The 25,974-nt window shown below is 37.1% G+C and overlaps 1 protein-coding gene across 1 annotated transcript in view; it reads right to left on the bottom strand.

Annotated features, from left to right (window-relative positions):
- cftr (CF transmembrane conductance regulator) overlaps nucleotides 1-25,974 on the bottom strand; it is an 85,511-nt gene that overhangs the window by 37,174 nt on the left and 22,363 nt on the right. The window contains exons 6-11 of the mRNA XM_069903891.1: nucleotides 21,403-21,566; nucleotides 19,511-19,636; nucleotides 17,646-17,892; nucleotides 14,933-15,025; nucleotides 13,974-14,156; nucleotides 13,051-13,242 (exon numbers count right to left, since the gene is read on the bottom strand). Coding sequence (XP_069759992.1) covers nucleotides 13,051-13,242; nucleotides 13,974-14,156; nucleotides 14,933-15,025; nucleotides 17,646-17,892; nucleotides 19,511-19,636; nucleotides 21,403-21,566 — 1,005 coding nt within the window. The remainder of the gene's footprint in view (nucleotides 1-13,050; nucleotides 13,243-13,973; nucleotides 14,157-14,932; nucleotides 15,026-17,645; nucleotides 17,893-19,510; nucleotides 19,637-21,402; nucleotides 21,567-25,974) is intronic.

Below are 25,974 nucleotides of genomic sequence, written 5' to 3'. Positions count from 1 at the left end.
AAGTTCATGGTTTATTGGTGCATTTATTATACGTTTGGAACCACTCAATCACTTTCTATGTTATGCAGCTGTAATTCCTCCTTCTCACATGCACTAATATGTTGACTATCTGAAATGACCATCTGAAGACCGTGAAAAATCACCAGATTCACTGGAAGGAGAAGTGTCCTCTTATAGACCAATGTCTCCTGCACTGAGCTCTTAGGTTATTCCCACTCAGCTGCGATGGGGCAGACCATGTCACTTGGCATTAGATTCCCAAAAATTACATTTTATTCCAAGGGTCTGTCATGGGAGGAAGTTATCATATGTACAGACAAAAGATTCAAAGATATGTATAAAATTATTTTATAAAAAAGTCCCACTGACGCCTGGAATTCTTATACAAGGTGGAAAGGAGGATACAAAGTGGTACTGAGAATCTCAAGGTCATGCACTAAGAGTACCCCTTCAGCTGTCTCCTCTCTCATTGGTCTCATTTACTCCTGTCAAAACCCACAAAACTGGAGTGGAAGCGAGTCATCCTTGGTCCAGATGCCAGAGAAGAAATGATATGCATACATGAAATTCACGTTCACAAAGATTACACAAGGATAAACTTACATAATGTGCAGAAAATCCACATCATTAAATTTATAGATCAAGAACTTTGATCTCTGTCTGACGCAAGAGGAAATAAAGGATGAAATCTGTATGAAAATCTAAACCGGAAAACTGAGAAATCAAATGAATAGATATGCAATTTACAATACTTAATCTGTGAAGTGTAGAACAGTGGTTAGAAGATAATAAATGGTACGGAAAGAATCCATTGTCAAACTACACACTTACGTATTCTTTTGCAAATAACACTTTGCTTTACAGGTCAGCCTTATGTTTACTTTAACAGATTGCTCTCAAATTGCTTTATTGATTTTTAACTTCTTTATATCTTTTCACAGTAGATCAGATTTTGAAGCTATTTTTAATCTGCATTAAATATCCATTCATTTAAATCAGTCAAACTTTTTCTTTCCACTCACATCTTTTCTTTTTTTGGCTTGGCTTTGCGGACGAAGATTTATGGAGGGGTAAATGTCCACGTCAGCTGCAGGCTCGTTTGTGGCTGACAAGTCCGATGCGGGACAGGCAGACACGGTTACAGCGGTTGCAGGGGAAAATTGGTTGGTTGGAGTTGGGTGTTGGGTTTTTCCTCCTTTGTCTTTTGTCAGTGAGGTGGGCTCTGCGGTCTTCTTCAAAGGAGGTTGCTGCCCGCCGTACTGTGAGGCGCCAAGATGGACGGTTTGAAGCGATATCAGCCCACTGGCGGTGGTCAATGTGGCAGGCACCAAGAGATTTCTTTAGGCAGTCCTTGAACCTCTTCTTTGGTGCACCTCTGTCACAGTGGCCAGTGGAAAGCTCGCCATATAACACGATCTTGGGAAGGCGATGGTCCTCCATTCTGGAGACGTGACCTACCCAGCGCAGTTGGGTCTTCAGCAGCGTGGACTCGATGCTGTCGGCCTCTGCCATCTCGAGTACTTCGATGTTAGGGATGAAGTCACTCCAATGAATGTTGAGGATGGAGCGGAGACAACGCTGGTGGAAGCGTTCTAGGAGCCGTAGGTGATGCCGGTAGAGGACCCATGATTCGGAGCCGAACAGGAGTGTGGGTATGACAACGGCTCTGTATACGCTAATCTTTGTGAGGTTTTTCAGTTGGTTGTTTTTCCAGACTCTTTTGTGTAGTCTTCCAAAGGCGCTATTTGCCTTGGCGAGTCTGTTGTCTATCTCGTTGTCGATCCTTGCATCCGATTAAATGGTGCACTCACATAACACCTTAAGTAATCCCTACATAATGGGTGCTTAAGGTGATAAGTGATACCTCACTGACAAAAGGCAAAGGAGGAAAAACCCAACACCCAACCCCAACCAACCAATTTTCCCCTGCAGCCGCTGCAACCGTGTCTGCCTGTCCCGCATCGGACTTGTCAGCCACAAACGAGCCTGCAGCTGACGTGGACTTTTACCCCCTCCATAAATCTTCGTCCGCGAAGCCAAGCCAAAAAAAGAAGATACGTGAGTAGAAAGGGAAGGTTGAGAATCACTGCTCTAGACCCAATTGTTACAGAAATATTTTGCGTGAGAAAAATTGTTATTGGCCCATTTCCTTTGGAGTTGTGAAACCGTGGACATAACAAGTCAATTAAAACAGTGGTTTTCATCATTTTTCTTTCCACTCACATACCATGTTATCCTTTACTAATCACAGAGCACCAATGGCATAGGGATTATGAGTGGTATACGAGTGGGAAAAAAAGATTGAGAACCACTGATTTAAATCATCACCCTTATAACCTGACAAAGTGACAATCTGCAGAGCACTGTTTCATTTAAAGAGAGATGTTGTTCATATTTTTAAATTCTAAAGCAATTGAAACCCTTCTGGTAATATCCTGTATTTTTACACGATCAAAGCAGGCAGCTTCAGTTTTATGAGAGATAGTGTGAAAAATGACCTTCAAGGATATTTTATCATTTACTTTGAAATATTTGCTAGTCTTTACAATTTCTGAGTGCCTTATTGTTTCACACTGTCAATAATTAAACCTTCCAGATGGGACTGGAATTTAGCTGTACAGTCATTAATGACAAGGAGGTTTAGTAGCCAACTGAGTACATGTCCTTGAGGAATGCTTGTGTTGAACGTGATCAAAGAGGAGATGTTGTTATCCATCTTTAATGATTGTGGTTTGTTTGACAGGAAGTTAAGAATCCAGTTGGAGAGGGGAGGGGGCACTGAGGCCTAGATATTAAAGTTTAGGTTCAAGATTACTGGGAGATATGGTATTGAAAGCGGAGCTCTAGTCTATGAACAGTCATCTAACAATAGGTGCCCTTGGCATCCAGGTGTTCCAGGGCCAAATGGAGAGCTTGGTGGATTTGCAGCATTTACTGTTTTATTCCATATTTTATTCCAGTATGTTAGTTTAAGCACGTGTATCTAATAATATCATTTTAAAAGCAATAAAATAGAAAAAGCATTTTTGAGAATTGAACAAGCTATCAGGAAAAACTGTGCTGTTTAATCACATTGGTGACATGTACAAGAAACAACCTTTACTAGAACAGATAATGGTCACGTGTTGATCCTTAACAAGTAGTGTTTTCAGGGCAAGTTGTATCTTTAACATCTTGAAGCTTAAAAGCAGCTCCATTGAGGAATCTAAAATTTTATAAGATTTTCAGATAGTTTATATTACACTGTGCATATTTGACAATACAAGATCCATTCTTCTAGCTGGTTTCATTACTAGTGACCAAAATTACCAATGTTACATACCTGTATTATCTGAATTATGATGTAAAATGTCAACAGTTAAGTTTATTACTATTTGAGTCCTGAAGTGATGAGTACAATTTAAATAAAGTTGTCATGTAAGTAAATGCTTCAGGTTAAAATGAACGTGGATAATGTACTCTCTATTACATATATCCCTGTTTTCTTTGCCTTATCAGTTTAGTCAGTTTCATTTATCACCAGTAAATAATAGTTTATTCTTACTTTGTAAATGTGAATTGTTATTATCACATTTCTAGTGACTTGTTCCTTATTTTTACTTGTTCACTGCAACATTGTGTGCAGGAGTAAAATGACACTGGACAACAAATTTTTTTCCAAAGGTTTTCTTCCAGAGAAAAAATTGGGGATTATGATAACTTCAAGATGAACACAAAAATAATTTCAGATTAACCACATCACGTGGGAAGTTGGAGAAACATTAAATTAGCTTTTGTTGAATTTATTATGTTTAATTGTATAATGACGCTGACACATTGCATTAGTTCAACGGACCTAAAAATGTTCTGCTGCTAATTTTCATTTGTACTCAGCATCTGATGCCTCTTGTGTCAGTGTTCACCAATAGTCGGCCAGCACTGATGGATTCCGGTTGCCCTGATTCAGTTTTACCATGGTTGCATTGTCCTGGTGAAACCTTTCACCACGTTCATCACTGACTGTACTAAGATCGGCAGGTAAGACGTTCAAGTGCGAATGCAGACAATAAATTTTCAATGACATGCTGCACTTCGTGGATTTGTCTGCTTCAAGCATGTAAAAAATATCAGGAAATCACAAAAATAGGTTCTATCTAAAAAAAAAGTATGTGACAGGACAATCTTAAGGTGATTTTTGTGATCAGCAGCCCAAAGCCCATAAAATACACCCCAAAGTGTCCAAGGAAGCAACATCTTTGTGTCCAGTGTTACTGGTCAACTTAGCTTTTGTATTCAGCAACATTTCAGCATATAGAGAGATATGGATACTAATTCGAGTGGAATTAGTGTTGATGGACAAAAGGGTAAGATTGGAAATGGTTGGCCGAAGGATCCATTTCTCTGATGTACAAGTCAATAACTCCATCACTGAACATCAATTAATTGTCTGAGAAGTCCATAGTGAAACCGTCTTCTGATTATAACAGAAATGCTAGAAATACTCAACAGGTGAGGAAGCATTTGAGAGAGCAGCAAAATTAATGTATCAGGTTGAAGATCCTGGAGGCCTGAGCTTTGACCTTCTGCCCTGCTGCTATTTCCCTCAATGAATTCCAAACCAAATATTAACAATCTAGTTCCATAGACTCTGTCTCCATGCTTGTTTCTTTGAGCAGGATTACATAAATCAGAACTGCAGGGCCCTTTACCTCAGATTTCCTGATCCACCTGGACCCTTTCGTCTGGTCTCTTAACCTCTCCAGGTCTTTTTTTTTCTAATCAGCCATACAACATTGATTTTTTACAGTCCTTTCACTCATTCTAATCTAGCCCCTCTTTTACAATGAACAATTGTCAATCCTGATGACAAGAATGAAGCTCGATGTTTGGTCATTTTCAACAATCAGTTATTTAAATTTGCTTACTGCATTTTTCTCTCCAGATTCTGAATGATCTCTTGTCAAAGCTTGAGCGATGGGGTGGGGGACTAAATTGGCCAAACTTTCATCGTAATTCAAAGCTTATAGTTCAGCTACACAGAAATGGATGTATATCACAAGCCAGGGAACAACACCCTGGTCTCACATTTATTCTTAAAAACCAGTCAGCCTATGATACAAGATGAAAATCTGGATCTTAATCAGAACTGCATCTGTATCAGATGAATAACTGACAGAAATAAAAAGCAAGATTGCCAAAGATTCCACATTACAATAATTTTGTGATAAAGTATTGTTCACCAGAAGTCAATGCTGATTTGTGTCCTGATGTCAGTAGTGCTGGCACATCACGATCTCTAGAAAATAACACGGTGCGTGGAAGTGCTGTGGTTCTTGCTCTGAAATCCAGAACAGTGGTTATCTTGTGAAATTAAGGTAAAAGTTCCATTATTGGAATGTCATACTACATTTAGAATGTAGCATACACGAAATTCTTTAACTTTGTCTACTGTGAGGAAGACAGAGAGTCGCCACTTAGTCAAGTTCCCCTGAAATGAGGCCCCAGCTAACTCGCGACCCCTAGCTTACAAGACCAGTCCTCAAACCACTGAGCTATCGAGCCTTACCGGGATAGAGAAGCAAAACTTGTAAACCTCTGAAAATGGTGTGCTATGCTTTTACAGTATGCATGTTGCAATATTTTCAGTAAATATTGCAGACACACCAATATGCCACTAGTCGTAAAACACAAGAATTTGCAGACACTGTATTGAAGTAGAAACAAAATGCTGGAGAAATCCACGCAGTGCACTTTATGCAACAAAGATAAAGATACTTAACCAACGCTTCGGGCTTGAGCTCTTCATTAAGGTGACCAATATGTTACTACATTAGCCCAACCAATGGAGCATTGTACAATTACTCAGCACGGGTTGCACTTGGCAAGAAGGGGCCAACATCTTGGCCGGCAAGTTTGCTAGTGCTACGTGAATAGGTTTAAACAAGACTGGCCAGGGTGAGGGGTGGGGTGAGGATAGAATCCTATGCAAGACAGAGGCAGGTGGGCAGGTGACAGATTAGAAGTTGGTGTGGCGAGGGGTGGGGGTGATGAGAGAAAATTTAGTGGGCAGGTGAAAGGCAGGGAGTGTGGAAATCATACCTATTTTTATGCTATATAATATATATTAAAAAATATATAACAATTACAGCATGGAAACAGGCCATTATGGCCCTTCTAGTCCGTGCCGAATCTATTACACTCTCCTAGTCCCACTGACCTGCAATCTGCCCATAACCCTCCATACCCTTTCCATCCATACAGTTAACCAATTTTTTCTTAAAAATATTGTACCTGCTTCCGCAACTTCCAGTGGAAGCTCATTCCACGCAGACACCACTCTCAAATAAAGAAACTCCCTTGTGTTACACCTAAATGGATGCCCCCCTCAGCTGGTGTCCTCTAGTTTGAAACTCCCCTATCCTCAATAGAAAATGTCTATCCACATCTACTCTATCTATTCCCCTCAAATTAAAAAAACCTCTATCAAATCCCCCCTCAGCCTTCTATGCTCCAAGAAATAAAGACCTAACTTGTTTGACCTTTCTCTATTACTTAGGTGCTGAAACCCAGGTCTCATTCTGGTAAATCTTCTCTGTATTCTTTCTGTTTTGTTCACATCCTTCCGATGATTGGTGACCAGAACTGAACACAATATCCCAAATTTGGCCTCACCAATGCCTTGTACAATTTTAACATCATCTCCCAACTCTTATACTCTATGCTCACTTATAAAGGCCAGAATTCCAAAGGCCTATCCACTTGAGATTCCACCTTCAGGGAACTGTGTATCATTATTCCTAGAGCTCCCTGTTCAATTGCATTCTTTAACGCTACAGGCATATGAACTGAGAGCATAGATAAACGTGTGACTGGGATGTGGTAGCCACAACAGAAACCTGGTTAAGAGAGGGGCAGGACTGGCAACTCAACATTCCAGGGTACAGGTGTTTCAGGAAAGACAGGGTAAAGAAGTAAAAGAGGGTACTGTGTTATTGGTTAGGGAGGATGACAAGGCAATGATCAGAGGTCACATTTCAGACAGGTCCACTTGTGAGGATATATGGGTGGAGCTGAGGAACAACAAAGGCCTGCTCATCTTATTGTTCTTCAGCTCCACCCATATAGCCTCACCAATTCTATGTACCTGTCCCCACAGCTACAGTGGAAATGGAATTTGAATGTTAAACCTTTTGTCCACAATATTCTTGAATGGTTTGTGAATAATTTTTACTTTGACTCAACATCTATTTAACAGACATTGCAGCATGCAATTCTCTATCTTTTAGTCTGTGCATGCATAACATAAGTTATTCAAAATATTGTATCATCTAACCCTACTGGCTTCAATATGTACCATGAGGCATGTCAAATTACTCTGATCTTGAAGAATTTGGAAGTGCTTCTTCGGATTATCTGAAACCTTTAAAAGGTTTGATATACTTCTCACTGATAGATTATTTAGCAATTAGATTGCTAACATCAGTTATACAAGGGGAAATTCCTAGATATTGGGAGGCAGTTCAGCCTATGGAGCTTGTGAAAACTGTTCTACTGGACCTCTGTTCTCTTAGTCCTGCAACATTTTTTTTTTTGAAGTATTTATCCAAATCAAAATTGAAGTTATTTTTTAACACTGCTTCCTCCTACCTTTCAGTTAGTATATTCCAGATCACAATAGTTCTATAAACGAAAGTCTAATCAACTTCTGAAAGTTATATAGACTCTCATTCTTATTAACTCCTCCCATATCCTACTACCCGCCTGACACCATGGACACTTTACAGTGGACACCTGCATGTCTTTGGGCTATGGGAGGGACTGAAGGAAACCCACATGGTTACTGGGAGAATGTGAAAACTACACAGAGACAGCACCCAAGATGAGGGTTGAATCTGGGTCTCTGGTGTTAGCTCTATTAGTTGTGCTTTGTCTGATTGTTATTATCAATTATGTTAAATCTGAGTTCTGATGAAGGGTCTTTGACCTGAATGTTTAACTCTGCTTCTGCCTTTACAGATGTCCCTGTCTTGCTAAGTGCTTCCAGTAAGATATGCTTCTTTTATGTTAAATTTGTCTTCTCTGGATGCCAGTTCTTATGCCAATAGAAACCATTTCTTCCTATTTTTCCATTTAAAACTTCACTATTTTCAACCATCCTGTTCAATCCCCCACTATCACTGCTGCTCTGAGAAGCACAATCTCCTCATGTGATGAAAAACTCTACCATAAGACCTGGTCATTCTTCACTCAACATGATACACAGAATTGGAACAATACTCTAGATAAAGCAGAAGTACGAACATTTAGTGTGACTCGCTTTCTTTTATATTCTGTGCCTGTATTTATAAACCCAAGATTTCCACCTGCCCTTTTAAATAATAAAACCGACTTGTTAAGTTGATCTGCCACCTTCAAAGATTTGTGTGTGAGGTTTCTGTGTTCTTCAAATATTTCTGTTCCATTTCCTTTAAATCACCACTTTACATTCTTCTCATCGAATGTGTTTATTTCATATTCCTCTGAATTTAACGTTATCTTCTGTCTTTCTCCCAATTTCACTGGTCTAGATCCTCCGAATCCACTGTTATACACCTTGCCTCATTGTACTTCTGACCTCTGCATCAACTGTGAACTTAATATGTTCTACATACCATGATTGTATATACAAAATATTAATAAAAGTTATAGTCCTAATAACGATCAACTTGTTCCAGTCTGAAGAATTCGTTTTTGCCAGTACTCTTGATTAACTGCCCCAAAGCCAATTTCGTATCTATGCAACCATTCCTCCTTTAATCCCCTGGACTTTATTTTCGCTGACAAGTCCTTTATGTTGTACTTAATCAAAAGCCTTTTTAAAGGGCACATTTTTCAACAACCTTAGCAACCATTTCCATTACTGCACCAATGCATTAAATCAAGTATGTGAGAATCAATTTACCTACAATCAGTGTGTGCTGACATTCTGTGATTAGCTCATCATTTCATTGATGTCCATTCAAATTGGCCTAAGTTTTTATCCTAGAATTTTCTCCCTCAATGGTGTTAGATAGACTAGTCCAGTTTTGATATTATGACTACTGATGAATCTCCATTGTGCAAACTGGGTATCAAACTTTATACCTTGATGAAGGGCTCAAGCCTGAAATGTTGGTTGTGTATTTTTATTTTTGCTATATAAAGTTTGACCTGCTGAGTTTCTCCAGCATTGTGTTTTAACATCAAACTGAATTCATCGGTTTGTTAAGTGAGAAACTGAATAATGCACTAAATTTACAAGAAGAATGGTATAGAGTTGGTATACTTGTTTATAATATTTTCCCATGTCTGTACCATAGAGGTGCTGTGGAAAAAAAGAGATATTACAGGTATAAATAAATAATTGAAAGAAAATAACAGGCCAAATCAACTGTATTCTTCCCAGTTTTCTGGGGCAGATGTGGAAGGCGAAGTTGAGCTGACTTTCCTGACCAAGGCATCACTCTTAAATTGCAACCTAGTTCAGATGGTGAGACCAGACACTGTAATATTCTGACTACGTGCGATGTGAACCAAAGCTGAGGCCAAACCTTGCACTGATTTATTTTTTGATTTTTACACCAGACTCCTGAAATAGAGACTCTGTTCCAAATTCTTGCATTGGAAGAGGTTACCAGATGGCAGAAGAAAAAAAAATCAATGACATTCTCAAAACTTCTTCAAAAAAAGCACCATTTTCTGGTAATCTCTGGTCTCTGACTGTTCATACAGGAGAATGAGCTTTGAGGATAGTATTGAGAACTTCAAGGACATGCACTGAAAGCTCGCAGAGGTCCTGTGTAAGCTATAGGAATGCACATTCTCACACACTACCCATCTTCCCATCCCATCAGCCACCACATTCCCCAATTTCATTATCTGATGAAGGCGCACAAAATCATGGAGGGCCCCTTCCACCCTGCACACATCATCGGGGAATAAATACAGGTGTATCAGAGCCAGCACCACCAGGCTAAGGAACAGCTTTTCCCCAAAGGCAGTGAGAATGCTGAATGACCAAAGGAACTGCTCACACTAACCATCTGAGATTCCCATTTGAACTAAAAATCTATTTATTTATTTAGATAAAATACCAGAACTTGTCATGCATATGTACTATTTGTCTGTATGTGTGTTATGTCTAGTTGTGTCTCTACAGATTTTTCACTGATGACTGGACAATGCTGTTTCATCGGTTTTTACTTGTACAGTCAGATGAAAAACTTGATGACTTGAATTTGGTTTCTGCAATGACCTTATTTGTCTCTTTAGAACCCACAAAACCAAAGTGAAAGAAAGTCAATTTCAATCCTGATGGACGACTAAGAAGGAGCAGAAGAAGATTCAAAGAGCATTTGAATGTAGCTCAGACTCATACGTGCAGTTAATTGTTTCCTGTTGAATTTAAGGGCCAGTCAGCTAGATCCAATCCTGATGTTGCCCAAGAATGGTAGAGGTACATTTCCTGGAGGCTCCTGAACACAATCCTCCCATCTTCCCACTCCTTATACCCAAATTATTTCCAAAAGCAAGCAGTTTTTCATGCCCCAACACAGTCAATCTTAGCTGCCAGTCAAACAACATTGCTTGTCATTTCTATTGATATAATTCATAAATAAAAATGACCACAGAATTTAGAAAATGAACACAATTTTCATGATCCATTAAAATAAATAATCTTTCAGGATAACTTTTCATTTTAATCTTTAGTTCAAGGTCACTTCCAGTCATAAATCCATTAACTCCCAATGGTTTATGACACTTCAATCTCACCTCCTTCTGCAAACAATGCAACAACTTAAGACAGAATATCGGCTGCAGCCTGAATGGCTGATAATTGAATATCACACCTACTTTTTAAAAAATTACCAAATTTAAGAAGAGTGAAAGAGTTTTAAAAAAAACCTTTGATTATTCTCTGACTTAATATCAGATTCCATCCATCCACTCCTTTATAAGTTCAATATTTCTCACAGGATAATTTATGTCGGACAATAGTATCAGTTCGGAGTAATTACATTTTTATTACATTTGCAATCATGATTATGTCGACTATTCCCAGCACATCACATCAGAATGGCTTAACGATGGAAAATCAGTGTTTTGTTGAGTCTTTGCTTTTGCAAGGTATTATTGTGTGGATTAGATAAAGGATTTTATCTTTAGATTATCACAAGCTGAGATACTAACCAATCTCCCATAATTTATTTCGCAGAGGTAATAGCGTGAACAGAAAGCGAAAACAAACGGAAACCTTTTTTCAGGGGAGATTTGAGGGCAGAGGGAAGTGGCATTCGGAAGGGGGCAGTCTGAGGCGTAGGGGTGGTTTGAGGTCTGAACCCAAGGCAACAAAGCGGAGAAGATCGAGTGGCAATGTCTCATTTAGGATTGCATTGCACTTGAATTGATATTATTTTCATTCTCTTATATTTGTGTAAGTCCTAAAATGAAGGTCACAACTAGGAGCAAGCAAGACTTTGGAAAGAAGTTCTGGAATTTCTAACATCGCACCAGCAACGCCAGTTCTTTCTTGTGAGAGCCAATGCCATAATGGGGGAGGTGCGAGTCATGAGACAAAATAATGTTGTGGACCAATTTCAAACTTTGTTGAAGATTATACCTTGAAAATTGATAATAGAGTTGCATTGGCAGTACCTTGATCAGGACATGGGATGACTTCATTGGAACAATCCTGACTTTTATGGGTGTCATTCAGTTAATTTGTGAACATTTTCATTTTTCTTTCCTACTCATAATACAAGACATGAATAAAACAGTTACATTTACTTGGAGAGTCTCATCTCAGATCTTTTCCCATTACACAATAGTTCTTAATTTTTTGAATTGTCTGTGTCAATTAAGGATTTCAAACTCTTTGTTCCAGTCATATCTTACCAAATAATCCCTGTCACTCAATTTTGCCTGTCATTCTTGATCAGTTGGAAATCTATGATGTAGTTCTCTAACACATAATTATCAGTCAGTCTGTAATCAGAGTTGCCAAATGCAATTAACCATCTGCTAGCCCTTCAGTTGCTGAAATAGTTTCTTGTTACGTCTGTGAATTTAATTTTTCATCTCGTGTCTATCTTATTTGCACGGTGCATTCCTAATTGTTTCTGGGTCATGGTGACACTGGCTAAAGCTATTTTATTACCTGCGCTTATTTCATTGGATTGAGATGGGAGTTCTACATGTACCATTGCAGCCCCCACCCTGACTGCATTCCCACAATGATGTTAGACAAGGAATTTCACAACTTTGACTCAGTGACAATGAAATTACTGTTCTGAAGGGAAAGCTCTCAGTTTTCCTCCATCGATCAACTGCAAATTTTGGTCAGCTCAAATTAGACTGCTGTGTGCATTGCAGTGGTAAAATTGAAAGCTATTGTCCCTTCTTTACTTAGCATTTTGTGATCCTCAATTTTTCTTCACCTTGGATACTCATATTCAGAGAGAATTAGAGTAGGATAATGATTAAAACTAACTTCTAACTAGGACTGGCAGGCTGAGAAACAGTTTCTGCCCAGAGGCATTGAGACTTTGAACAATCCCAGAAACCTGTAAATTATTTTGTAGATGTTTTGGATCACTTGTTGTTTTTGTGTAGGGTGTACTGTGTGCCCGTGTATCTGATGCACTGTTTCATCGGGTTGCATAAGTACACGTACAATCAGATGGTTATAAACTTGAACTTATCTCTTATCCACAAGCACATTTATTACAATGGCTGCAGAAAAAAAAATTATAACATTTAATTAACATCATAGAGATTAATTAAAACTAAGTAGCACTAAGAGGCAGCAAACCAATTTAGAGACTCAGGTATGAATCTTGAGCAACCAATAATAGACATCTGAACGAATCAGAATCAGCCTTGAGCAACAATTCAATACAGAAGTTTTATTTTAAATTAGTTATTTTCTTTATGCTTGGTTATATTCATAAAAGAGAATTAATGATTGTGATGTTATTACCATATTAATATATGTGAAGTAAAACAATCTGCCATCATATATGATAAACAAATATTACTAAATGTGAAACTTACCTCTTCCAGTTGGCAGGCATTGACAACACTGGAATATCTGTATTCATCAAATGAAAGTCCAAATATGATGTTTTCCTTAATAGTTCCAGGCATTATCCACGGCACCTGTGGTGAGAAGGAAATTCTCCCACTGTGTTTAATTTTACCCTCCGAGGGTTCGAGTTCTCCCATTATCATCAACAAAAGGGAGCTCTAAACAAGAGATGATGAAAATGGCAATTGACAATAAACTGCTGCATGAAATCCCATTGATCGAACCAAGGTATGTGATGTCCAAGTTCATTCACTGCATGCCAATAATATAATTCCAAAGTCCCCGTGCTTATAACAACCAAAAACACTTGCACCAATGTACTCACTAGTGTGCTTAGAACAACTTTATCAAAAAAATCTATTGTTTAACTGGCCAAGGTCAAAATATTAAGGGGGAGAAATTATCTTTGGTTGCTGGAACTAAATGAATGTAAGAGTATTGGCTATTATTCATTAATGCCCTCCTGGCATTAATTTCAGCAACTTATTGAGTTTCAAATGTCAGAAAGAAAGCGCTGGCCAACTTTTTCCTGTCTGAACTGTCAAGATTTGTGTGCAACTGGAAGCCAATATTCTCACTCCTGCTGAGTACGAATAAACAGTTCCCTGCTCCATTCTCCCTTGCATCCATGGGCTACATTGTCACAAGCACAATTTATCCACAGGAGCCATTTCAGCTTGGTCAAAGCGATATGGCATGAATTGGAATGGTAAAGATCATATTGTGGTTAAACCAGAGTCGAGCAAAAGTGACAATTCCAATCAAACATATATCTTGAACATATTGACAGACCGATACAAGAATTTGCTGTTACATTCATACATACACAGAAAACATCTCTTCAACTGGAAATCATTGTGTATAAGGCACCAAGTATTGAAACTTTTACCTTGCCCGATCCAGTGGATCCAGCCACAGCCAGAAGTTCTCCTTTCTCTAATTTAAAGCTGATATTTTTCAAAACTGGTGTTACGTGCAGTGAGAAGTTGCTGAAAAAAAGTTCTTCATCTCCATTCACAGTCTTACACTCAGAATCATTCTCCTTCACTCTTTCAAATAACTCTCCAATTCCCTGTTTAAACAAAATGATATTGCTTGGGTTCTTTAATATTTTACAGTGCATAATAAAATATAGGATATATATAGGATAAGTGTAAAGGGATGCTTGATGGTTTTACACAGACCAATTCTGAATAAAAAGGAAAATGCCTCTTTTTCTGCCCAAGATGAGCACATATAGGTATGTGTGTTTATGTGTGTATAGGGTGGAAAGTAAAGCATTCAACATTTATACAACTATTAGATCAGAATTACTGAAAACATTATGGTCAATTCAATGGGGTGATATGCTTGGAAAAAGGTCGGACAGTTATTTTTTGATTCTTAGTGGACTCGTGTCACAGAGGACACAAATTCTTTGAAAAAATTTTTAATAAATTGGAATCTTGTTTAAATGAGATCTTTAACTTAAAGAATAGGGTACGAGGTCTGATGTTTGCCTTCCAAAATAGTAATCTTTTCAATGTTCCACATGTCTAATGTAAATGTAATTGCCATGTAATTATGAACTTTATAAATATACACCATATAAATTAATTAACCAACACTTTACAATATAGGATAGAAAGCTTGGTGATAATCTCTCGAAACTCATGATTCATTTCCATGGGTGTTCTGAGTACCTGACCATTCTGATTTGGAGGCATTCAGACCGTGGATATTCTGACCTTTATGTGTTATTTAACAGTTTCAAATCATAAACTGGTTGCCTCAAGGTTTATGTATTTGCAAATATTATTTACATGAAGAATTAAAAGATTCTCTATGCTTTGGAAAATTAATTCGTACCTTATCCCAAGATGCAGTGACATTTACCATCTCAACTTCTTTTGTTGTCAAGTTGTATTCCACAGTCTTATGTTCATCTTTATGTAGAAAGTCCTGAAAGACAAAGACATTATTGAATCCTTGGCTGCTGACATCTGAATGTTGGAATCAAGGCAATGGTCATATTTTAGATCCATCAAGAAAATTCAGAATTTCACAAAATGACTGCATTTGCGAATTGTAAGTTGAAAATGACCCATTTAAATTACGGAAACCATTGATTATCGTGCATCTGAAATTCAATTTACTTGGGCATTTAGAAATTGATATTTATAAATGGCTTCAACAGAAAATATTATAGTTTAAGGTGAGGAGAGGAAAGTTTAAAGATGTGCGAGGCAGGTTTTTTTGATAGGTGTCTGGATGGGAAACCAGGAGAAAAGGTAAAGGTTCTATTATCGTCACATAATAATTTAGAATGCAACTTGTATGAAATTCTTCAACTTTGTCTCCTGTGAGGCAGATAGAGAGATGCCATTTTGTCAAGCGGCCCTCACAGAAATGAAACCCCATTAAGGAACAAACTTGCGACCTCTGATTTACCAGGGCTCTAACCACTGAGCTATTGGAGGAAGAAGCAGCTATGATAGTAGCATTAAAGAGGCTTATGGAACCCCACCTGAAGGGGACAAGGTGGAAGATTACTTTGACTGGGAGGCACTCCCAAATTTAGATCCAGAATATACTTTCTACTTCAAAATGAGATCCCAAAACTGGACCTGCAAAGATTGTGAGAGAGGTAGAATTTGGACTTGGGAATAACGATTGATGAAGACTGTTGGTCAGATTTATGTCAGGAGAGCATGACATCAGAGATGAATACCAGTTTTAGATTGGTACAATACAATTTCTTAGATCAATTATACCTCACACCACAAAAATTACATAAAGGAAAACAAGGATATCGTAAATGTGCTTCAGGCGTGGGTAAGAAATTGGTACTTTTATATACTCCACATGGACCTGTGCAAAGGTGAGACACTTTTGGCTTGAATATCTAATTTATTATCTAGGATGACAGGGTAGACTTCCCGCTGGACCTGGAGTTGTATTTATTGGGAAATCTGGTGGATGTGGGCAGAAAATTAACAACATTCCAAATTAAATTTGTAGATCTTGCCCTGTCAGTGGCAAAAAAAATGTATTGCAATCAACTGGAAGTCTGACTCCTCCCTGCTCATCACTCGATGGTCCACAGAGATTTACAACTGTGAGCCCATGGAGAAGATAACATATAATTTAAGAAGTAAATATTGTTCGTAATAATACCTCACAGATTTAAAAATTGGACAAAATAAACTGCAGTGAAATATCTCAAAGAGTGGAAGTAGATTAGAAAGATTGGCGGTATGCTGTATTTTTCTTTTCTTTACCATTTTCTATCTCTTTAGTTGTTTTGCTTTCTCTTGATGTTTGGGGGGAGAGAGGGAAATTACAAGTAAATTAATACTGTACTTGAATCCCAGAAGCAATTTGTACTAAAAGAACATTTAACTATGTTAAATATGACTGTTTTCAAAAGTGACACCATGCCAGTTTTGAAAAATGAAAATAAAATTTTCAAAAAACAAAGAGGCTTCTGGATAGATACATGGATATGCAGGAGGCAGAGGGATGTGAAAGCAACAGTTTTATTTTAATTTTAACATCATGCTTGGGGTAAATATTGTGGACTGAATGGCCTTTTCCTGTTTTGTACAATAATACCATATTATCTTCTAATTACTATTGGCATTACAGCTAATTTGGATGAACAGAAAAGATTCTGCTAATTTTGCAAATCACAGAAGAGCATTCAGGAGTACATGTCTGACACAGCAATAACATTCACAGAGACAATCCTGGTTTTAAAAGCCCGATTTCCACCCCCCCCCCCCCCCCCAAGACTCAAAGCATCAAATGTCCCATGACTTATATTTGAATAAGGACAATTTGTTCTTGCTGCAATATTAAATCTATTCAGTTGGTCAAAATATTCATTTGTATTATCTGAAATAAGGGAGGTGCTTTCTTCTATTTTATTTTTGATGTACAGCTGATGTTTAAAGTTCTCTCTTACAAATACCTGCAATATACCACAAAGATTACTTCGCTTTGTGCACGTTGCAAACATCAGGATATTGGTCTGTATTTTGTGGATGCAAAGCATTTCTTGTTTTAAAATGAGATATACAGTATGAGATATCCTCAGTAGAAGCTTGGCAAATTAGATTTATTTTGTGTTATAATAGATAATGTTATCTCTCCTCTTAATTGTAATTAAGAGTTTCATGTACCTAATTTGATAGATGAACACACCTCTCTTCAGATAGAGAATACAGATGAAAATATTGACCAGCTCAATGAATTAAATTTCATATGAGAAACATAGTAATCCAAATATTCTCCTATATTCCCATTGGTCTGGGTGGAAGCTAGCAGAGGAGCTTTGACCAAAGTCATTCGTAGCCTGATAAAATACTTACTTTAATTCTTCTAGTTTGTAATAAAATAGGAAACATAATAATCACCTTATAAAATAAGGGACTGATAAATTATTGAATCTAGTAAAACCCATAGCCCAGAAGGAACTGGATTATCAATTATTATTGAGAACATGAGATATAAAATGTACATTTAATTTGAAACAAATAATTTTACCCTCCCCGTGCACTGTAGTATTTCATTAACGTACCTGTATTTTATGTATAGCTCCTAAAGAATCATACCACATTTGTATTGAAGACGGAAACTGCCTGGTGACTGTCATTCGAAGGACGACGTTGTACGATATGGTGGTGAATATCCTACGCAGTTTAACAGTATGAATAAAGGCATAAGGTACCACAGAAAGAAACACAACAAAAAAGCCAGAGAAAAAGAAAGCCGAACTACTGAAGTATCTGCAGTAGGCAACTTTTCTGGTCAGCTTTAATTCAACCCTGCCGGATGAAAATTAACACAAAAAAAAGACAGGAATTATAGACATTTTTTCCATACATGTAACTCATGTTAATTTCTATTCAACAATGGAGTACATAACAAATTACCAACATATAAACATGAAATTATCAGTGTGTGGCGAAGAGTAAAGAGTAGAAGAGGTAAATGGACCTTTTTTTCAATTGGCAATCAGTATTGCATGGAACTATGGGGATTGGTACTGGGGCTTCAATGACTGTATTTACAATCTACATTAATGACTTGAATGAGGGGACTGAGTGATTCCGATTGCTTCAACCTTCCTTTCAGAGGGGTATGAGAGGCCCCTCCATCAGTGAGAATGGCGAAGTTTTCATTTAATTTTTGCATCTAGGGCTCATGCATGGGTGATTTTTATTGCATTTTCACAATTATTCTCCAAAAGGATTAAAAATACACTGTGTCAGGAATCCTTCTTGGACACAGCTGAAAAATTCTGCCCCCCTCTTTCAGAAATGAGGTACCAGTCAATATTTGGGAAGTGGAAGTCTTCTATAACAACATTCTACTGGGATTATCCACCAGTTCTTTCCTTGGCCGCTAGCCAAGGTTTCACTATTTTGTCCAGTAATTCATAACAAAGCAATGGCAATGGATTTTCATGTCTGGACGATGTATGGCTTGGAAGGTGATGGTATGAAAACAATACTACAGTTTGTGGAAGCCTAAAATAAAACAGAAATTGCAGGAAATACTCAGAAGTATAGGAGAGAGTGAGAGTGAGAGACGGAGAGAAGGAGAAAGAATTTTTTAGGTCAATGATCTTCAACTTGGTGCACTGGAAAAGCATTAGAAGAAAGTGGTAAATACTTGCCACATGTGGAAGGTAATTTACCTGGAGAGTTAAGGTAATTGACACGGATCCTGGTTAATTGAATTTTTAAAGCACTTCTGTTTTATTATTGATTGTAGTGGCTTCCCATGTAACTATTGTCTTTTCTAATAAGTTGTGAGCTTGGAGTTGCAGTAAATGAAGTGGTAGAAATATACTGCAGTGTCTATTACAGGTACACTCTCTTGACATGATGTGCTTCTCGTGCAGGGGATTCATATCTAAAATGATAGTGGCATTGTCAGTCAAGCAGACCGGTTGGTGCTGGGCTTGAATGGTGTTGGACCTGCTTTCATTACAACTGTATAATATTTTATCACATTTCTGAAGTGTGGCTTTTGGATTGTGGAAAAGATTTGAAGAGCCAGAAGAGCCAGGCTTTAACCTGTTCTCATTGCCAAAGCAATTATGTGACTGGCCCAGAGAGATTTCTCGTCCATGAGACTCCCAGCATTATTATACTGGGGAATTCAGTAAGGTAATGCTTTGAATGTGTTAAGGAATTGGTTCAAAGCTCATTGAGAATTTTAAATATATACTGTTTACAATGCAGCATGAAAGTTACTTTGTTTAATAACATTGAAAGAGACTAAAATGAAATAAATGGTTACCATAAAACCTACTGAAAAACTATAGTTGACTGGATAGATTTTCAAGGCAAGAATAACTGGTTTCCATGAAATTATAATTCATAATTAGAAATATTCCTCATGAGTAGTAAAAGAGTGATTGATGATATAACTTACTGTCTTATGTTGTTAATAATCTTTTCCATTGCATCTTCCCAGCAATACACTTTCACTGACTGAATATTGTCAATAATTTCAGAGGTAATTGCAAGTCGTTCATTTATTTTTGCTGCTCGTTTGTCTCTGTTCATTGGTGAAGAGAGAATCAAATAATTTAGTGTCTCCTCTAATTTAGAACACAGAACATAGAACTTTACACCCCTGCGACCCACAATGTTGTACAAAGCTGCTCAACAAACTACACCTTCTCTATTTCACACCCATAACCCTCTATTTTTCTTGTATCCATGTGTGCCTGAGAGTATTTTGGTTCAGCTTCCACTACCATCCCTGGCAATGCACTCTAGGCACCCACTACTCTCTGTGTAAAAAAAAAGCTCTCTCCCCCCTCCCCCGATGACTCCCTCAACCTTTCTCCCCCCCACCTTACACAAATGTTCTCTGGTGTTGGCTGTCCATCCTATCTATGCTTCTTATAGTCTTGTAGACCTCTATTAAGTCACCTTTCATTCTTCTCTGTTCCAAAGAGAAAAGCCCTAACTCGTTAAATCTTGACTCATTTGACACATTCTCTAATCCAGGCAACATTCTTGTAAATCTCCTCTGCATAGCTTCCTCACCCCTCCTGTAATGAGGTGACCACAAATGAACATGATATACCAAGTGTGGTCAAACCAGAGTTTATAGAGCTGCAACATTACCTCATGGCTCTTGACCACAATCACCCAACTAATGAACACCAACACACTCTAAGACAATGGTTCTCAACCTTTTTCTTTCCATTCACATACCACTTTAAGTATTCCCTATGCCATAGGTGCTCTGTGATTAGTAAGGGATTGCTTAAGGCGGTACGTGAGTGGAAAGAAAAAGTTTGAGAACTACAGTTTTATATGTACCTAATTGACTCATTATGTGCACAGTTTCATAACTCCAAAGGAAATGGGCCAATGACAATTTTTCTCAAGCAAAATATTTCAGTAACAATAGAGTCCAAAGCGGTAGTTTTCAACCTTCCCTTCCCGTTCACATACCACCTTAAGCAATCCCTTACTAATCACTGATGGCATAGGGATTACTTAAAGTGGTATGTGAGTCAAAAGGTCGAAAACCACTGCTATAAGCCTTCTCATCTACCCTATCAACCTGCACAGCAACCTTGAGAGATCTATAGATTTGGACTCCAAGGTCCCTCTGTTCTTCCACACTGTTAAGAATCCTGCAATTAACCATGTACTCTCATCTTCATTTGATCCTCCAAACAGTTAGCATAGCGGTTAGCACAATGCTGTTACAGGGGCAGCAACAAGAACCTGGGTTCAAATCCGGCCCCCTTAACCAACCAACAGGTTGCAGGAAGGAAGCCAGCGCCAGAGGTCAGAATTGAATCTTAGTTACAGGAGGCTCTGAGGCAGTAGCTCTACGAGCTGTGGGCAACAAGTTATTCCTATGGAGGCTAATGTTTAATATTTGTATGAATAAGATCATTTTTAATTTTACTTTTGCTTTTCCTTTTGTCTCTGTCTCAATGCGGTTTATCTTTCCTCTATACAATAAAACCCCTAGTATTCGGCACCAATGCCAGATAAGTGAATTTTACGGTTGCTTGAGATTATGTGTTGCGTGGATTTGCAAACTAAATGCGAGGTGCACCAATTTTAAACCAGTATTTTTTACCAATTTATTTTCCGCAATTTTTTTTCCCAGTTGCTTGAATTCCAGATAACAGGAGTTTTACTGTATTTCTGTTAATTCCGATTCACCCTGGTCATGTGTACTTAAAGCATTACAAACAAGCAGAAAGGAATTATTTGAATGCAATGTTACTGCAGCTTCTAAAATAGTCCTTGCTTATGTTTTTTGACAGGATGATTAATAAAGTTAATCACCTGTATTGCATCATCTTCTTCCCCAGCCAGGCTTGGAAAAGGGCAAGTATTATTAGGAAACCCAATCCACAGAATGCAAATTCAGTCAGTTCATTCCAGAGCAGTCCTATTAAAAGAACTACTTGTACTGGTGCGATCCAGACATAGTGAGCAACCGCTACACCCTGAAGAGGAAACAACAGACCTTGCATTACCTTGGAGTTAGTGGAATTAAGCACACAATAACAGAGAGATAACGTCTTACTTAAATACAGGACAGATAAGGGGATTAACAATTCAATGGATTGTTCACACTCCCACATTAGGATCGCATATAATGAATTCAAAATAAGGTCCATCATTGATGACAGAATTCCTGGATTCTCTCCAGTTTATGGGAGGTTTCCTATCATTCACTCCTTCCATCTGTGTTATTCACCAGGAAATACTGGTGACTCTTTCTTCTGACAGGTTTCTAATGGACCTATACCATTTGATTCAGGTTCCAAGACCAACAATCTAGGTCATTAAAATGTAATAGGGAACAGGTTATAAAATAGCTTAACTACTTTTTGAGGTGGGGTGCTGTGGATAGAGGGAATTGGGAGGATTGTCTATGCCGTAAGGAAAGTGCCATTCACACCTGCATGCACCAGACGCCTGGCTTCATTATATTAATGATTTTGGCCTTTTTGAGTGAAAATGGAATTGGGATTCATTGTAGCTACTGGTAATTTACCCTATATGTCCATTTCATTATTATTCTAGTGGTTTTCAAACTGCCCCTCGAAACTCACATTCCACTTTAAGCAATCCCTATGCCATAAGTGCTCTGTGATTAGTAAGGGATTGCTTTTTTAAATTATTTTTTATTTTTCACACTATGAACCATATCAACCAAAATACGTACAAACGTTTCTCATTAAATTTACACAGCGGTCTTTTCTCCCCTTTTCCCCCCCCTTTCCCTCCCTCCCCCTTGACCCACCCCCTCCAAAACCCATAAATATTTAACATATACAATACAATAAAACAATATCTTCACACAAAGGAAAATAAACAAGAAAAATGCATCATCTATTTATTACACACTGAATCTAGTCATTTTGTTTTCTTATCATTTTCATTCTCATTTTAGGGGATGGAGGTCATAAGCTAGCTCTCTCTGATATGTTCCATGTATGGTTCCCAAATTTGTTCAAACATTGTGACTTTATTTTTTAAATTATATGTTATTTTTTCCAATGGAATACATTTATTCATTTCCATGTACTACTGCTGTATTCTCATGCTCTCTTCCATTTTCCAAGTTGACATTATATTTTTTTTGCTATCGCTAAGGTATCATAATTAATTTTTTTTGCACTTTATCCACTTTGAGGCCTAATTCTCTACTTCTTATGTTACTTAAAAGAAATATCTCTGATTTTTTTGGTATGTTTTTTTTTGTAATTTTATTTAGTCTCTGATTTAATTCTTCCCAAAACGTATTCACTTTCATACATGCCCAAGTTGCATGTAATGTTGTTCCCATTTCCTTCTTACAGCGAAAACATCTATCCGATAATGTTCAATCCCATTTTTTTAATTTTTGAAGAGTAATATATACCCTGTGTAACCAAATCTACTGTATCATGCATAACCTTGTGTTTATTGTATTCTTCATAGTTCCAGAACATAACTTTTCCCATGCTTCATTTTTTATCTTTATGTTTAAATCCTTTTCCCACTTTTGTTTAGGCTTATAGCTTATTTCATCATTTTCTTTATCTTGCAGCTTAATATACATGTTGGTTATAAATCTTTTAATTATCATTATGTCTGTAACCACATATTCAAAGCTGCTTCCTTCAGGTAATCTCAAGCTGTTTCCCAATTTAACCTTTAAATAAGCTTTCAGTTGATGATATGCAAACATTGTACCATGAGTTATTCCATATTTGTACTCCAACTGTTCAAATGTTAATAAATTATTTCCCAAAAAACAATTTTCTATTCTTTTGATTCCTTTTCTCTCCCATTCTCTAAAGGAAAGGTTATCTATTGTAAAAGGAATTAGCGGATTTTGCTTCAATAGTAATTTTGGTATTTGATAATTTGTTTTTTTTCTTTCTAAGTGTATCTTCTTCCATGTATTAAGTAAATGATGCAGTACTGGTGAGTTTTTATATTGCACCAGCTTTTGATCCCACTTATAAAGTATATGTTCCGGTACCATTTCCCCTACTTTATCTAGTTCTATTTTAGTCCAGTCTGGTTTTTCCCTTGTCTGGTAAAAATCTGATAAATACTTTAATTGTGTGGCTCTATAATAATTTCTAAAATTTGGTAACAGCAAACCAACTTGATTATACCTCTCTGCTAATTTATCTAACACAACCCTTGGATTTCTCCCTTTCCACAAGAATTTCTTTATTATTCTCTTTAGTTCCTTAAAGAATTTTTCTGTTAAGGGAATTGGTAATGTTTGAAATAATATCCTAGTGAACACATTCATTTTAATGCAATTTACCCTCCCTATCAACGTTAGCGGTAATTCTTTCCAATGTTCTAAGTCTTCCTGCAATTTCTTTATTAGTGGCTGATAATTTAGTTTGCATAAGTGGCTTAAATTATTTTCTAATCTGATCCCTAGGTATCGGATTGATTGTGCTTTCCATTTAAATGGTGATTCTTTTTTAAATTCTGTATAGTCTGCGTAACTCATTGGCATCACTTCACTTTTATTTGCATTGATCTTGTACCCCAATATTTCTCCATATTCCTTCAATTACTTACGTAATTCTTTTACTGATACCTCTGGTTCTGTTAGATATACTATGATGTCATCTGCAAATAAAATGATTTTATACTCCTTCTTTATTTTTATCCCTTTTATTTTATTTTCTATTCTTATCAGTTCTGCCAAAGGTTCTATTGCTAAGGCGAACAATGAGGGGGACAGTGGACATCCCTGTCTTGTTGACCTACTTAATTTAAAGTGACTTGATGCATATCCATTTACTGTTACCTTTGCCAAAGGTCCATTATACAATGCTTTAATCCAATTTATATATTTTTCTGGTAGACTGAACTTCTGTAATGCTTATTTAAAGTAATTCCACTCTACTCTGTCAAAAACTTTTTCTGCGTCTAGAGCAACAGCCACTGTTGATTTCTTATTTCCTTGAACTGCGTGGATTAGATTAATAACTTTGCAGACATTGTCTGCTGTTCGTCTTTTCTTAATAAATCCAGTTTGATCTTGTTTTACTATTTTAGGTACACAGTCGGCCAATCTGTTTGCTAATAATTTCACTATTATCCTATAGTCTGAGTTAAGTAGAGATATTGGTCGATATGATGCTGGTGTTAATGGATCCTTCCCGGTCTTTGGTATTACTGTAATTATTGCTGTCTTACATGAATCTGGCAAGTTTTGTGTTTCTTCCATCTGGTTCATTACTTCCAGGAGAGGAGGAATTAATAACTCTTTAAATGTTTTATAAAATTCTATTGGAAATCCATCCTCTTCTGGCGTTTTATTGCTCAGCAGCTTTTTTTAATATATCCTGTACTTCCTCTATTTCACATGGTTTTATCAATTTGTTTTGTTCCTCTTCTTGCAATTTTGGCAGTTCAATTTTAGCTAAAAATTCCTCTATTTTATCATCTTTCCCCTCATTCTCAGTTTGATACAATTGTTCATAAAATTCCTTAAAACTTTCATTAATCTCTGTTGGATTATATGTAATTTGTTTGTCCTTTTTCCTTGATGCCAGTATTGTTCTTTTAGCTTGTTCTGTTTTAAGTTGCAAGGCTAATATTTTATGTGTTTTTTCTCCCAGTTCGTAATACTTTTGCTTTGTTTTCATTATGTTTTTCTCCACCTTGTACGTTTGTAATGTTTTGTATTTAATTTTTTTGTCCGCTAATTCTCTTCTTTTCATTATATCATCCCTTTTCACAATTCCTTTTCTGTCCTTTTCCAACTACTCTATTTCCCGATTGTAATCCTTTTTCATCTTAGTCACATAACTTATTATCTGCCCTCTAATAAAGGCTTTCATTGCGTCCCATAATATAAATTTGTCTTTCACTGATCCTGTGTTTATTTCAAAATATGTTTTAATTTGGCATTCAATAACCTCCCTAAATTCCTGTCTTTTAAGTAGTATGGAGTTTAACCTCCATCTATATGTTCTTGGTGGGATGTCCTCCAGTTCTATTGCTAATAATAGGGGTCTAGCTTTATACTCAGTTTTCCTAACTCTCCCTTGAATACAGGCTGACAACAAAAACATATCAATCCTTGAGCAAGTTTTGTGCCTACTCGAATAGTATGAAAATCCCTTCTCTCTTGGGCATTGCCTCCTCCATATATCCATAACTTTAATTTCCTGCATTGATTTAACCATAAATTTAGTGACTTTATTCTTTTTACTTGTCTTTTGTCCAGTTTTATCCAACACTGGGTCCAAATTAACGTTAAAATCCCCTCTTATCAATATATTTCCTTGTGTGTCTGCAATCTTCAAAAAAAATATCTTGCATAAACTTTTGATCCTCCTCGTTAGGCGCATATATATTGAGCAAATTCCAAAATTCGGAGTA

The sequence above is a fragment of the Narcine bancroftii genome, chromosome 11 (assembly GCF_036971445.1).
Source record: "Narcine bancroftii isolate sNarBan1 chromosome 11, sNarBan1.hap1, whole genome shotgun sequence".
Lineage (NCBI taxonomy): Eukaryota > Metazoa > Chordata > Chondrichthyes > Torpediniformes > Narcinidae > Narcine > Narcine bancroftii.
This window is presented reverse-complemented; position numbering and strand designations above follow the sequence as displayed.